This window comes from Salvelinus fontinalis, chromosome 40 (genome assembly GCF_029448725.1).
Source record: "Salvelinus fontinalis isolate EN_2023a chromosome 40, ASM2944872v1, whole genome shotgun sequence".
In the NCBI taxonomy this organism is placed as follows: Eukaryota; Metazoa; Chordata; class Actinopteri; order Salmoniformes; family Salmonidae; genus Salvelinus; species Salvelinus fontinalis.
The window spans coordinates 22,305,447-22,318,792 of NC_074704.1; the positions used below are offsets into that span (position 1 = coordinate 22,305,447).

The window sequence follows — 13,346 nt, forward strand, 5'->3', positions numbered from 1 at the left end:
GCGGTTTCTACAAGATTGTGTTGCAAGACACCCTTGAGACAATGTAGATCTGTATCACTCTAACATCTGATCATGCATAGTCACGTAGCCCATAAAGAATAGATTCGGCTCATAACTTTCATACAATTTTATTCTCGCAAAAACACATCAGAAGAAGCCTTTTCAGTTTAGTCTGCTCACATGAACAACAAAGTCCCTCTTTAAGCAGTTACAATGCATATTTGAAGAACCAAGTGCTGAAAGGGGTTTCAAACAGAACATTGAGAAGGTCCCATGAATGAATGTTTTTTGATGATACCAATATAGGCTATAGACTATCCTAGGATACCATATGCCTTGCCCTTGCAATGAAAACACGGAATGCTATTGAAACAGTAACAGTGTTATACAACTGTTATAGGCTCAAGTTAACAGTGTTATAAGCCCACAAAAGGCCATAGGCCTATCAAACTCATAAGCATTAGCGTGCAGGCTATGAGAACATGGTTCATAATGACTTCTGTACTTCTAGTTATAACGGAGAATGAAGTAAACGGTGTGAATAAAAGAGTAGCCGGACATTTCCTGAAATGCATTGCACATTAAAGACCACCGGTGTTAACTGTAATGTTGATTTAATCACCCATAGTTTACATTCTGAATATGACATGTGGGTGAATTCCTCATTAGTTCAACAAAACGTCAGGGATGAATGTGATGGTTAGTTGGCCTACACGACCTTCTAAAATGAAATCTCTATAAATAATTTCCAACTTCCCTTCATGTTTCACATTAGTAGTGAATAGCTACAATAAATAGGATCAATTATAAACATAGCATTGTTTTAAAATGAATAATATCCATGTTATGGGTCTTGAAGAAAGAACTAGGCCAATGGGACTTGAATTGATCTCTAGAATGTCACATTGTTACAGAGCTACAGGGAAGGAATGATATGAGTGGGTATTTCACATATTTACAATAATTGAAACCAGTATTATCTATCTTCCTAAACGTTATCCTCAGATAAGAGGCTAAGGCCATCGCCTTCGCAGCAGCCATTCACCCCCCTCAGCCAGCCTACAACAGTGCAAAGTACATGTTAACTCCAAGGTCCTTCATTGACTTGTGCAGTTTGACCCGGGAGGCCCTGTTTGTTTGGCTTTCATGATCTGTCCAAGCAACAGACTTCTATCTTCCTAGTTTGAATCTGTCCACCTTGCAAACACACACACACATACAGTACCAGTCAAAAGTTTGGACACACCGTCTTATTCTAGGGTTTTTCTTTATTTGAACAATTTTCTACGTTGTTGATTAATAGTGAAGACATCAGAACTATGAAATAACACATATGGAATCATGTAGTAACCAATAAAGTGTTAAACAAATCAAAATATATTTTATATTTGAGATTCTTCAGCTAGCCACCCTTTGCCTTGATAACAGCTTTGCACACTCTTGGCATTCTCTCAACCATCTTCATGAGGTAGTCACCTGGAGTGCATTTCAATTAACAGGTGTGCCTTGTTAAAAGTTCATTTGTGGAACTTCTTTCCTTCTTAATGCGTTTGAGCCAATCAGTTGTGTTGTGACAAGGTAGGGGTGGTATAGAGAAGAAATCCCTATTTGGTAAAAGACCAAGTCCATATTATAGCAAGAACAGATCAAATAAGCAAAGAGAAATGACAGTCCATCATTACTTTAAGACATGAAGATCAGTCAAGAACATTGAAAGTTTCTTCAAGTTCAGTCGCAAAAACCATCGAGCGCTATGATGAAACTGGCTCTCATGAGGACCGCCAAAGGATAGGAAGACTCAGAGTTACCTCTACTGCAGAGGACAAGTTCATTAGAGTTACCAGCCTCAGAAAATGCAGCCCAAATAAACGCTACACAGAGTTCGAGTAACAGACACATCTCAACATCAACTGTTCAGAGGAGACTGCGTGAATCAGGCCTTCATGGTCAAATTGCTGAAAATAAACCACTAATAAAGGACACCTATAATAAGAAGAGACTTGCTTGGGCCAAGAAACACGAGCAATGGACATTAGACCGGTGGAAATCTGTCCTTTGGTCTGATGAGTCCAAATTAGAGATATTTAGTTCCAATCTTTGTGAGACGCAGAGTAGGTGAACGGATGATCTCCGCATGTGTGGTTCCCACCGTGAAGCATGGAGGAGGTGTGATGGTGTAGGGGTGCTTTGCTGGTGACACTGTCAGTTATTTATTTAGAATTCAAAGCACACTTAACCAGTATGGCTACCACAACATTCGGCAGCAATACGCCATCCCATCTGGTTTGCACTTAGTGGGACTATCATTTGTTTTTGAACAGAACAATGACCCAAAACACACCTCCAGGCTGTGTAAGGGCTATTTGACCAAGAAGGAGAGTGCTGCATTAGATGACCTGGCCTCCACAATCACCCGACCTCAACCCAATTGAGATGGGTTGGGATGAGTTGGACCCCAGAGTGGAGGAAAAGCTCAGCATATGTGGCAACATCTTCAAGATTGTTGGAAAATCATTCCTCATGAAGTTGGTTGAGAGAATGCCATGAGTGTGCAAAGCTGTCATCAAAGCAAAGGGTGGCTACTTTGACAAATCTAAAATCTAATATATAAAACACTTTTTTGGTTACAACAGGATTCCATATGTGTTATTTCATAGTGTTGATGTCTTCACTATTACTCTACAATGTAGAAAATAGTAAAAATAAAGAAAAACCCTTGAATGAGTAGGTGTGTCCAAATGTTTGACCGGTACTGTACATGCGCACACACGGCCCATCATTTTTGCAACGTCGCTACACATGAACGCACAGACACACACATGTATTCACTTGCGTGCACACACACCACACACAGGCAAATAAACTGAAAGAGGGTGTCATTTATCAATAATCAACACATAGACTTTTTCTTTCTCAATATATAGACCTGAAACAAAGACTGTAAAGCAAAATGGATATAAAGCCTTTATCAAAAGTAAATCATATTTACATGAGTAAGTGCTTTTTCACTGAGCCCTGATACCATATGTCAAAATAGCATGTGCTAAAGTAGTTTGTAACTCAATTAGAAGCCTACATCATCAAAAACTCTGGGGCTCATTTAGAGAATGATAGCCAAAGCTACGTACATACAAATTATAGAAGGGTTAGGAACCTGAAACAAAATGAATCTCAACCCCACTAAATGCAAACTGTAAGGGTTCTTATTTACATTCAAACATCTGAAAATACCAATATGTTCCAACACACATTTGTACAAATTCACACAGTTGCTGTTAATCCCTCGTCCTCAGATCGTCTTTTTCAGCTTCGTTACACTGTAACGTATTCCTTAAATGTCACCGTGAGACAGTTTGTTGTAATATCCGTGATGACTATATTCCCAAGGAAAGGCTTGAATGAAGGAAAAGGCTTCCCTTTCACAGTCTGTTCTGTTGTGATAGCCAATGGCGGTTTTGTCTGTTCTGCAGTCTTCTCCTCCTCAGCAGGAGCCACCTGTGTCTCTGTGGGAACTGGAGCCTCCCGTCTGGACCTCACACAGCTGAGGTCCATGGGCTCGTCCTGGTTCGACTCCAGGAAGTCGTCGTTCTGGTGGCCATTGTGGCTATGGTGGCCATTTTGGTCCATGGAGTTGCTTTGAGGAGGTGAGGACACAGTGCAGGGTGCACTGATACTCCGGGAGTTTAGAAACTGTTTACAGCCACCCCGGTCCTCGCCCTTGTCTGCCTCCGAAAGGTGACGTTTGAGGGCTGGAGAAGAGCCGTTTCCTGGCTGAGTCCTATGAACCCCCATCTCAAAGGGCCAGGGGGCAAAGTTAGGTTTGGTGGTCAGCTGCAGGGGCTGATCCTCTGTAGCCTCCTTCTGACCCCTGACATAGAAATGTTTATTCTGCTCTGTCGCACTAAGCTCCATTTTGGGCGAGTCGACCTTGTCAGCAGGACACTTAAGCACGTTAGATCTGTTGGACCCTTTGTCGCAGTCTTTCGCGAATCCGTTGGTGAGACCCAGTTTCTGGACGAGCCTCATCTTTTCAAGTTGATTTTCTGCAGCATCATCATCATTGCCCGGCTGCGGTTCGTCAAGGGTTTCCACATCTCCGTTTTTAATCCTTGCCGCCTGCATGCCGTTCTCCATGTACTTGCTCATGACAATGACGATGCGTCCGTTCTTGTTCTTGTTCTTGACGATCTTCAGCTTGCTGTCGCTGACACCGGTATCCTTCAACAGCGGTGCGTCCTCTTTGGCCGTGGCCTTGCTCTGCTCCGATTCGCCACTGTGGCCGTTGAGGTGAGCCGGAAGCTTCTTTAGCTCCATGGTGATATCCTTGACTTTGCTCAGGCAACCAGAGTCCTTGTCCCGGACCCACTTCTGCTGCAGCGCGGGAGGCAGGTTCCAGCTGTGGTTGGTGGGCAGTTCCGGAGCTTTGGTGGCCTCCCTTGGCTTCATGCACTGGGTGCTGTCGTACATCTTGGGGTCAGGCTGGTAGTGGTGATGTTTCTTGCTGTTGAGCTGGTAGTAGAGCTTCTTCTTTCCGTTGGCCTGCTGCTCGGCCTCCCTCTCCTTGGCCAGCAGGGGCTGGTACTGGTGGTGCTTCTTGCTGTTCAGCTGGTACTGCTGCGTCTGCGAGCGCACCGTCTGGATGGGGTCCACTTTCTGCCGGTTGTCCTCGTCCAGGGTGGTCTCCTGAAGGCCTGAGAGGACGCTGGATCTCCGGGCAAAGGACGGGACCTGCGAAAAACACAGCTGTTAGTTAACTGATAGAGCGGACTTGTTGACATCCCCATCTGACGGATTGTCTCTCGGTAACGAAGGTTAGAAAAATGCTATCATCAAATGGTGTCCTCTAGATGACCTTTGGGTGAGTCCTGAGCCCTAAACTTGTGTTTAGTTATAAACTTGTGTTTAGTTCTGTGAGGGCCTTTCATACATACTTGTAACATTTATTTGATCAAATGTATCGTAATACAGGAGTTAATTGTCCCCTTCAAAATATGTGAAGACTCACCTGGCCCATCAGGTGCTTTGGCTTTGGCCCTCTTTTGCGATATCCCATAAGCTGCTCGTATCTCTCCCTGTGAAAGACAGAAAACACCACCATGTCACTCAAACCATCCACAATAATGATGATGTACTAACAATAATGAAATACAGTAATGCAATGCAGTAATTTATGGGGAAATCCCATGCACCATTTAATCCTAATTGGTGACATGAAACATCAGTGGAATACTTCTCAGTCACATCCCCATGTTTACCACTAGATCCTCTAACTGAACCCATGAGACATGAATTACAAATCTCATACTTTATGTAGTGTAGGGCCTACAGGCGTATATCCTTATTACTTGTTTACCAGGCATTGCTGCATATCAAAGTCCTTCTCATGTCAAATATGGTATGGTTTAGGCCTGACTAAATCTGCATTACTCCAAAATCATTTCCACATGGAATTAATAGTTTTTAGTTCAACATTCGATCCATATTAGGATGGAATAGAGTCAGGGTCTGAATTAACTACACATCTATAGACTATGTAACGGGTGGATGGGATATTTTTCCTATAGCCCACTGTTTTCCATGCTTACTCTAGAGCAGTAATTCAATACCCAATGAGACCTGATGTCATCCCCCTTTCCTCCTTGCGCACATCTAATTACGGTGGCGACTCAGTATATTTTCATAGCCTGGTACTCTGCCCGGCGATGCCCCCTGGAGAGTCACGTAATTAGCTACAATAAAAAAAACTCCCCCGTTCAGAGACAGAGATCATGGCGAAAACAGACACCGCCCTCCGTCAACATTTTCCCTACTGAGTGACCTGTCTCTTTTAAAAGCTAGTTTGCTCACACTGCGGGAGAGAATGACAGCGAACCCAAACACAGGCCGAGTCACTGCATGGTTTTTGCGCCACAGTGCAGTTGTGGTTGTGTGTTCACGTCCAGAAAACCCCCCACATGAGGTTTAGCAATTACCGGTTAACAGTAACGCTTGTCAAGCAAACAAGGCATCTTGAAAAGGCACACGGGGGCTTCAAGCGGATGCTTCTACGGTTGTTACAGGGATATCGCCTATTACTAATTACTAGTGCACTTTTTGTCTATCTAATGTTGTTCTCGGTGCCTTCCTCGTCCAATACATGCTGAGATGAAGCGGGGATGGGGGGACAAGACAAAGCATGCAGTCGAGGAATGTTTGGCCCTTGTGTCTGCATAAGCATATAGCCTATTGTGGTATGGGCAAACTAAAATCAATCAATCTATTGTTATAGGCCTAAGAATATCACATAGGGACAATTCAATGTCCGATATGGTCGACCACGAAATTGTAACAGTCATACGCAATCTTTACAAAATGTTTTCAATCCGATTTGTGTGGTCACTGTGTAGGCCTACTGTTATTATAGGCCAACAGAGAAAAGCCCTTTTTCGGCCTACTGTTATTATAGGCCAACAGAGAAAAGCCCTTTTTCGGCCTACTGTTATTATAGGCCTACAGAGAAAAGCCCTTTTTCGGCCTACTGTTATTATAGGCCTACAGAGAAAAGCCCTTTTTCGGCCTACTGTTATTATAGGCCTACAGAGAAAAGCCCTTTTTCGGCCTACTGTCATTATAGGCCTACTGAGAAAAGCCCTTTTTCGGCCTACTGTTATTATAGGCCTACAGAGAAAAGCCCTTTTTAGGGCTTTGAAAAGTTTTAACATTGCCATAGGAAAATGTAATTCAATTAGGCCCCCCCCCCCCCCCCCCCCCCCCCCATTGACTACGCAAGGTTATCACGTCGAAACGAGTCTGTCAAACTTACCTGTTTTGGAAAGCGTCAAGCAGCCGCGGGTCGAGAATGTTTTCTTCTGGTTCCCATGTGTTATATCTATTAAGACAGAAAGTGTGTGAGAGAGAGAGAGAGACATTAATATCAACATCAACAGAGGTCGCCTTCTATCAACCAAACTACAACCATATATCAAATGTGGCCGTCATCCGCTTGGTTGCAGACAGAATCCATTTTAAAGCAGCCAGGCAACTTCTGTAATCAGGTTAGCTGTTAACAGTTATCAGTCAGTCTTGACCAAATAGGTCTACATCAAAACATAAACATTATTGATAAATGTGTAATAAAGTAAGAGCAAAGTGTAGCCTATACTCTGGAAATAGGTCATTATAAAGTGTTAATAAGGAAGTATACTTCACAAAGTCAACACAAGCATTAACTCTATGGGAATCATGAGGGAAATTAGGGTAACGTGGGGTAATAAATCCCCGGGGTAGCTGCCCCCCTATATTTCTCACAGAAACCACTTTGTCACCCGTCTAATCTACATTTTTTAAGTCACTCTAACAAAACGATTCTGAGGTAAGGTGATCTAATGATCTAATCATCGTCATTTAGAAAAACTTACATATATATTCAAATTACGTTAGATCTATACACTTTTTATAGATATACCATTAGGGCAATCCAATGCAAGTCAATGGTACCTACATTAGCATGTCCAAATCATGTCCAAATCATCTACAAATAACTTAATTGAGATACAGTCATTTTTTTTATATACTGTAGCATTTGGACATGATTTGGTGTGAAAATGAAAAGAGGAACCTTAAATCAAAACCTCGTCATAGTGAGGATATTAATAGTGAGATGTGCAATGCCATTTTGTTTCAATATTTGATTTATTTAACTTAAATAAGATACCTAGATTTGAGCTTTTAAGAGTTAATTACAAGAAAATGTTAATCGGAGGCTAGTTACCCCACGTTACCTTAATTTTCGCTTAACACATCAATTAGTGATGGCATCCTAAGCTCCATCGATCGAATCAAACATTCGCTTCAACGCGCGCAAAGACGCACCCGCCACACACACACTTGAAAACTTGAAATATTAATTTGCATTACTAAGGTAGTACTAAAGTATGCTATAGTATTTTCAAAGCTAACTTACTTTGGAGACCATCCTCGCCACTTGACTAGGTATTCCATCCTCCCCTATACGCAGATGAGAGAACATATTGGTTAATTTGATTATAAGCGGTTCTTTGACATTATAGTCTATCTGCAAAAACACAACAACAACATAATTTACTTCCATCAACTACGCAATATATTGTATAGTGATACCAAAGAACCCTGTTTTTGGATATTGAGCAGTCATATATTTGAAGTGTTTTCAAACCTTTCGATTCCGCTTCTTCTCGATGCTCTCCACCGCAAAGACGTGCTCTCCCGCGGCGGGTAGCTCCATATTCGATGCAAAGGGAAGGTTTCTCTTCCAATGCCTGTAGAAAATGTCACCCTGCCCGCTTTTGTGCTGTTTCTCCGACGTTCAAATTGATACGGGAGATATCCCTTCTCTCCGATCTTCCCTCTCTTTCCCTCTCACTCCAGTCGGAATTCGTTGGCAGTGGCAGTGCGATACGTTTGGCTTTGCACACGAGAAGGAGTCGCAGAAAACTGTTCATGCAAAGAGCCATTGATGTGACGTCAGGAGGAGGAGGCGCTTCTGGGGGCTGGGGCAGTTTCATGCTTTAGCCCATGGATGTGTAGGGTGAAATGGAACTGCAAGAGGGTGCTAGGAAAAGTATAATATTGTGTTATGATATGTCAAATTGGGAATTGTTACTGAATATTTGCCTTTTACGCATGTCATCCAAATCATGAAAAAAAAAGAATCAAGGCTACCATTGCCTATGCTCCATGCCCATTTCCTTCGATCTATTTGAATGAATGTAGCCTATTTGTTAACGTATTCATTAAAGTTTTCCCAAGTGTATGGTAGATATTTCTAAAGGACACACCCATGGTTTCTGTAAAGGCTGAAACCGATGGATAAATGGAAGTGAATGTCATTGTGTGAGTGACTCATCATCAATAGGCCTACTGAAATTCAACTTTTGGGTCCCACACCAAAACAAATATATGCAACAGTTAATTATGCGTATGGTAGGCCCTATGTAGCCCATAACTGAATGATACAATAAATGGTACCTTGAGCATTTAACCACGATAGAAAACAAACATTATGCACACTGAAACACGATGTGCAGCTAATTAAGGTATAGAAGATCGTATTAATCACTCCCCAATCTAATTTACACATTATACTAATAATAACCATCATCACCCTCATATGATTGTGATGACTGTAATATGGGTTTCCCATATTATTATTCATCTTTTTCCAAAGACTTCACACAGGGATCTTTGAAAGAATATCCATGGACGTGAGCTTTGCTATTCGCCTTAGGGACTTGGCTACCATAACCAACGAGCAAGGCTGCGTCGTGCTGGTAGGCATTTTCCATAAATATCTACCCTCTCCATCCATATTATCTGTCCTTCTTTAATACAAGGTCATATGTAAAGCCCTTTTCGAGCGCCAGTGTCGCGGTACGGGGCATCTAGTGAATTTTCTCTGCACATCAATGGCCCGTGGTTGTGTCAGAGATATGTAGGTCACATCAGTTAGTCTTAAACCCGGTTGGCATTTCTTCCACCGCGTTTATTTCTGCCATCCGACTTTGACGGGCACCAGCCGCTGCGTTATCACTTGGGCGATAGACGCATGGGCCTACCTCTGGCACATAGAAGAGGCAACGTAATGTGTGTGTTTGCTTTTTTTGCACCTTACAACAGCACAGTTATTGCCGCTGGTCGTGGTTCGTGTGTGTCTTATGCCCGCTGTCTTTTTGAAACATGAAAAAAGATTGGACATGTTGACAAGAAGGCTATAGTCACCGCACACGCACGCGCGCGTGCACACACATGCACACGTAGATTTGGCTTGTCAAATGATCTGTTATATTGTATAAGCCTTACACATTGTAAAATGATTGGTATTTGTCTACATTGTTATTTATTTCGTTATATGTTTTCGGTATAAAGGCGCGAGCGTCGAGTATCATTTTAAACCTAAATAAAATTCAGCAGCTCAAGGGTTAAAGGAGAACAGTTCATGCAGGCGGCAACGTTCAGCCTATTGCAGACAGGCACGACTTCCTTTCCTTATAAGGCAATGAGCTCAAAACGCCAGACAAATATCACATGAACTAGTTGAACGACCAGATTCACAAGAGTATTTGCGCACAAATTCACTCCCATACTCACGCTCGTTATCAAAACATTCATTATTTTTTCAGTAGGTTCAAAGGAAAGACCACAAAGCATTGTCATTGTGGCTCGAGCAGCAAGCTTTGAGCGGTCACAAAAAAACAGCAATTCTGTAACATTCGCAATCTTCTTCGAAATAAATAATAATGAGGCATACCGTTGACTGCAAGGGCCACAATACTCAAATACACTTATTTGGATGAAAACCATTTGAAACGAAGTTTTGCCATCTTTTTTAGTAGATACAGTATTCTCCAATGACACCTGACCCTTGATATGCCCATGGGAAAATCATATTTGTATGTCACCAAAAGGCTGACTGTCGTATCACCTATCTTGTATAGGCTATGCGTAATATTACAATTTATGAGCCATATCAGTTAAAGATGTAACAATGGATGTAATTGGAATGATAAAAATGGACACCAACACATCCTTTCCACTTCACTGTCTTTCAACTTGCGCATGGCACGTGTTTCAAAGGTTCAAGGGAACGTGATGCACGTGCAGTCCTATTAATATGTTATCGTGTCCATGGGAACTCCATACATGCTCATTCAGTTCGGAGAATAACCCGACATGTGAACGGACCCTTTCAGCAACTGAAAGCTCAATGTCACTTATAAAAAAAATCCAGCAAAGGGATCTACATGGCCAATTTGAGGAACAATTATATCATAGACTAGGCCTGCAGCATGTCATAACTGCAACCAGTCATTCCAAAACTACAGTAATTCGATGTTTATTAGGGGCATTTCTTATGAAGTCATCACTGATGAACCTCTAACCCACAGAGATAACCATGATTCATCTCACTATAATAAACCTATGTGAAACTCAGGTTCAACGTTTTATTGGAGATTTCCATTCTTAAATAGAATGACCACACATGAGACTGAAAATAGCCTACACAATTTCCTCTTAACTTTAAATTACAGTTTGCATGAAGGACTTTCAAAGTCATTCATTTGTCTTGATAGAAAATGATGTTCCTGATAACACAAGGTATACCAAATAGGTTACAATGGACTGAGTGATCTATTTCATGTAGGTTACAGTTGCCATGGTTGTTGGGATGAACAGCCAGATTGTATAAAGAATTTGAGAAGACTTGTAGTGTGATATGCCCTCCTTTCAAGTACATCCTCTATTATATACGTCAAGCTTTTATAAAACAACTAATTGAATGCCTGACATGTACTTCATAGGCTCCATATGTCAAATGGGATTTCAACTAAATGTATTGAGCAAAATGAATACACAAAATTAAAAATACACACTAAAATCAAATGGTTCGATATAGTGTCATATATGGGTTCTTTGGCTTGTCACCAACCTTAATTTGAAGGTTCTATAAACAATAATGCTCATAAGGTTCTAATTGGAACTTGTATGGTGCTATACAGAACACTTTCCTAAGGTTCTATAAAGAACCATTAAAAAAAGGTTCTATGTAGCTCCAAAAAATGATTTTGCTATGGTTAGAACCCTTTTTGAGACTGTATAGAACTATTTTTTGAATGGTTCTTTATAGAACCATTTTCCATAAAGGTTCTATAAAGAACCATTCAAAAAATGGGGGCTCTGGAACGGTAGGCTCTGGAACGGCTGGGGCTCTGGAACGGCTGGGGCTCTGGAACGGCTGGGGCTCTGGAACGGCTGGGGCTCTGGAACGGCTGGGGCTCTGGAACGGCTGGGGCTCTGGAACGGTTGGGGCTCTGGAACGGTTGGGGCTCTGGAACGGCTGGGGCTCTGGAACGGTTGGGGCTCTGGAACGGTTGGGGCTCTGGAACGGCTGGGGCTCTGGAACGGCTGGGGCTCTGGAACGGCTGGGGCTCTGGAACGGCTTTTGAGAAACTGACAGACATTACGTTTACATTTGGTCTACATTAACGGATCCAATGACATACGTTAGGTATGGGAGAGAGAAAAATATGAATTATGTTAAGCAATGGGAAGTATAGGGAACATGGTTGGTCAGGAATGGAAAGGATGGCCCTCAGAACAAGGGTAGGGGATGGTGCAGGGTAGGTACAAAGAAGAGGAGGGCATTCGGGTCAGGGGTTTTGAAGGGAATCGTTGCTGCGTGTATGAATCTGTTTGAAGGGATGTGGGCAAGAGAGCAGGGAGAGCTAGGCAGTGTACAAAAGGGGCAGTATGTAGTGACAGGATTGTTTATACAACAGGGCGACATCTGAGTAAGATGACATTTAGCCTACATGTAGGAAATAAACTGACTTTATGTGCGTCAGAGAGAAGAAACCTGACAAAGATCAAATGACGAAGAGCTTAAATTACGACCAAGAAACTCTTGGGGTGTGTATGGAGAGAAGACATGAGAGTTTACACAAGAGGAAGGGACCAGGAATGAGGAATTTATTGTCCAAGTATGTAAGGGAGGACAATGATAAGAATAATAAAAATGATTTAGAACTGAAAGGGACTGTACAGGCAGGTAAATCAGGAAGAGTCTCAGGTGGATGTGACAGATGGGGGAAGGGATGAAGAAAGGTTTGAGAGTTGAAGCAGGAGAACAAAGTCTTGGCTTCGGCATTGACTAACTCAACTGGATACTACAGCATGGTATTAACATAATATTTACACCGTGTATATGCTAATTAGGTGGAATTAATGACACCTGTTAAACTATTATAAACTATCACGATTTGGAAGACCAAACAAGTGGCTGCCAATGGAGGTCTTCGTCAATAGGATCAGTGACTTTTATTCAAATCAATCATTTAAGTCCTCCACCCACATAGTAATCCTTACTTTCAATTACGAAATTAATAATTTCCAGGTTGGGGCACATTCTTATGGGAATAAAGAATCAAATGTGCCACTGTGAGTGATGAATATCTCTATTGACCTTCAATATTCCGGTTATTCAAGAAACATCGGCTCTGATATTCAGTCATTCATAATAAGGACCATCACAAAGCTCTAAAATGAATAAACACATATATGACTCATTCGTAATGGCCTTTATGCCAGAGGGCCATTTTAGTAACGTCAAACAGCAGCCTTCCCAGCAGCCTTCACCAGTCACGACGCAAGTTGTTTACGTCTCTCCACACATCAGGGGAGAGAGCCACGATGTCACTATGACTCAACACTCTCCTTAGAACAGGCAGAGTAATTGGTTGGGAGTCTACGGAGCAGCTCAGGACGTCAGAGGCAGGTAACAGTCATGACTTTTGAACAGTCAGCTGACTCACAGTTGAGAATGTTCTATTCAT

At 42.1% G+C, this 13,346-nt stretch overlaps 1 protein-coding gene across 1 annotated transcript; it reads right to left on the bottom strand.

The window, feature by feature from the left end:
- Positions 1 to 112: 112 nt before the first annotated feature.
- Positions 113 to 8,486, bottom strand: LOC129839360 (E3 SUMO-protein ligase CBX4-like). Its single transcript, XM_055906751.1, has 5 exons — positions 8,174 to 8,486; positions 7,943 to 7,986; positions 6,803 to 6,868; positions 5,006 to 5,072; positions 113 to 4,728 (listed from the first exon to the last, which is right to left on the bottom strand). The coding sequence occupies exons 1-5, from the start codon at positions 8,240 to 8,242 to the stop codon at positions 3,313 to 3,315; spliced, it is 1,662 nt and encodes a 553-aa protein (XP_055762726.1). The 5' UTR covers positions 8,243 to 8,486; the 3' UTR covers positions 113 to 3,312.
- Positions 8,487 to 13,346: the final 4,860 nt, after the last annotated feature.

Bases quoted from the DNA above. Each gene is read 5' to 3' on its own strand.
- LOC129839360 (XM_055906751.1), bottom strand. From the start codon at position 8,242: ATGGAGCTACCCGCCGCGGGAGAGCACGTCTTTGCGGTGGAGAGCATC. The intron at 6,869-7,942 runs GTAAGTTAGCTT...CTGTCTTAATAG, and splicing joins TGGCGAGGATGGTCTCCAAA to ATATAACACATGGGAACCAG. The intron at 4,729-5,005 runs GTGAGTCTTCAC...TGTTTTTCGCAG, and splicing joins CAAAGCACCTGATGGGCCAG to GTCCCGTCCTTTGCCCGGAG.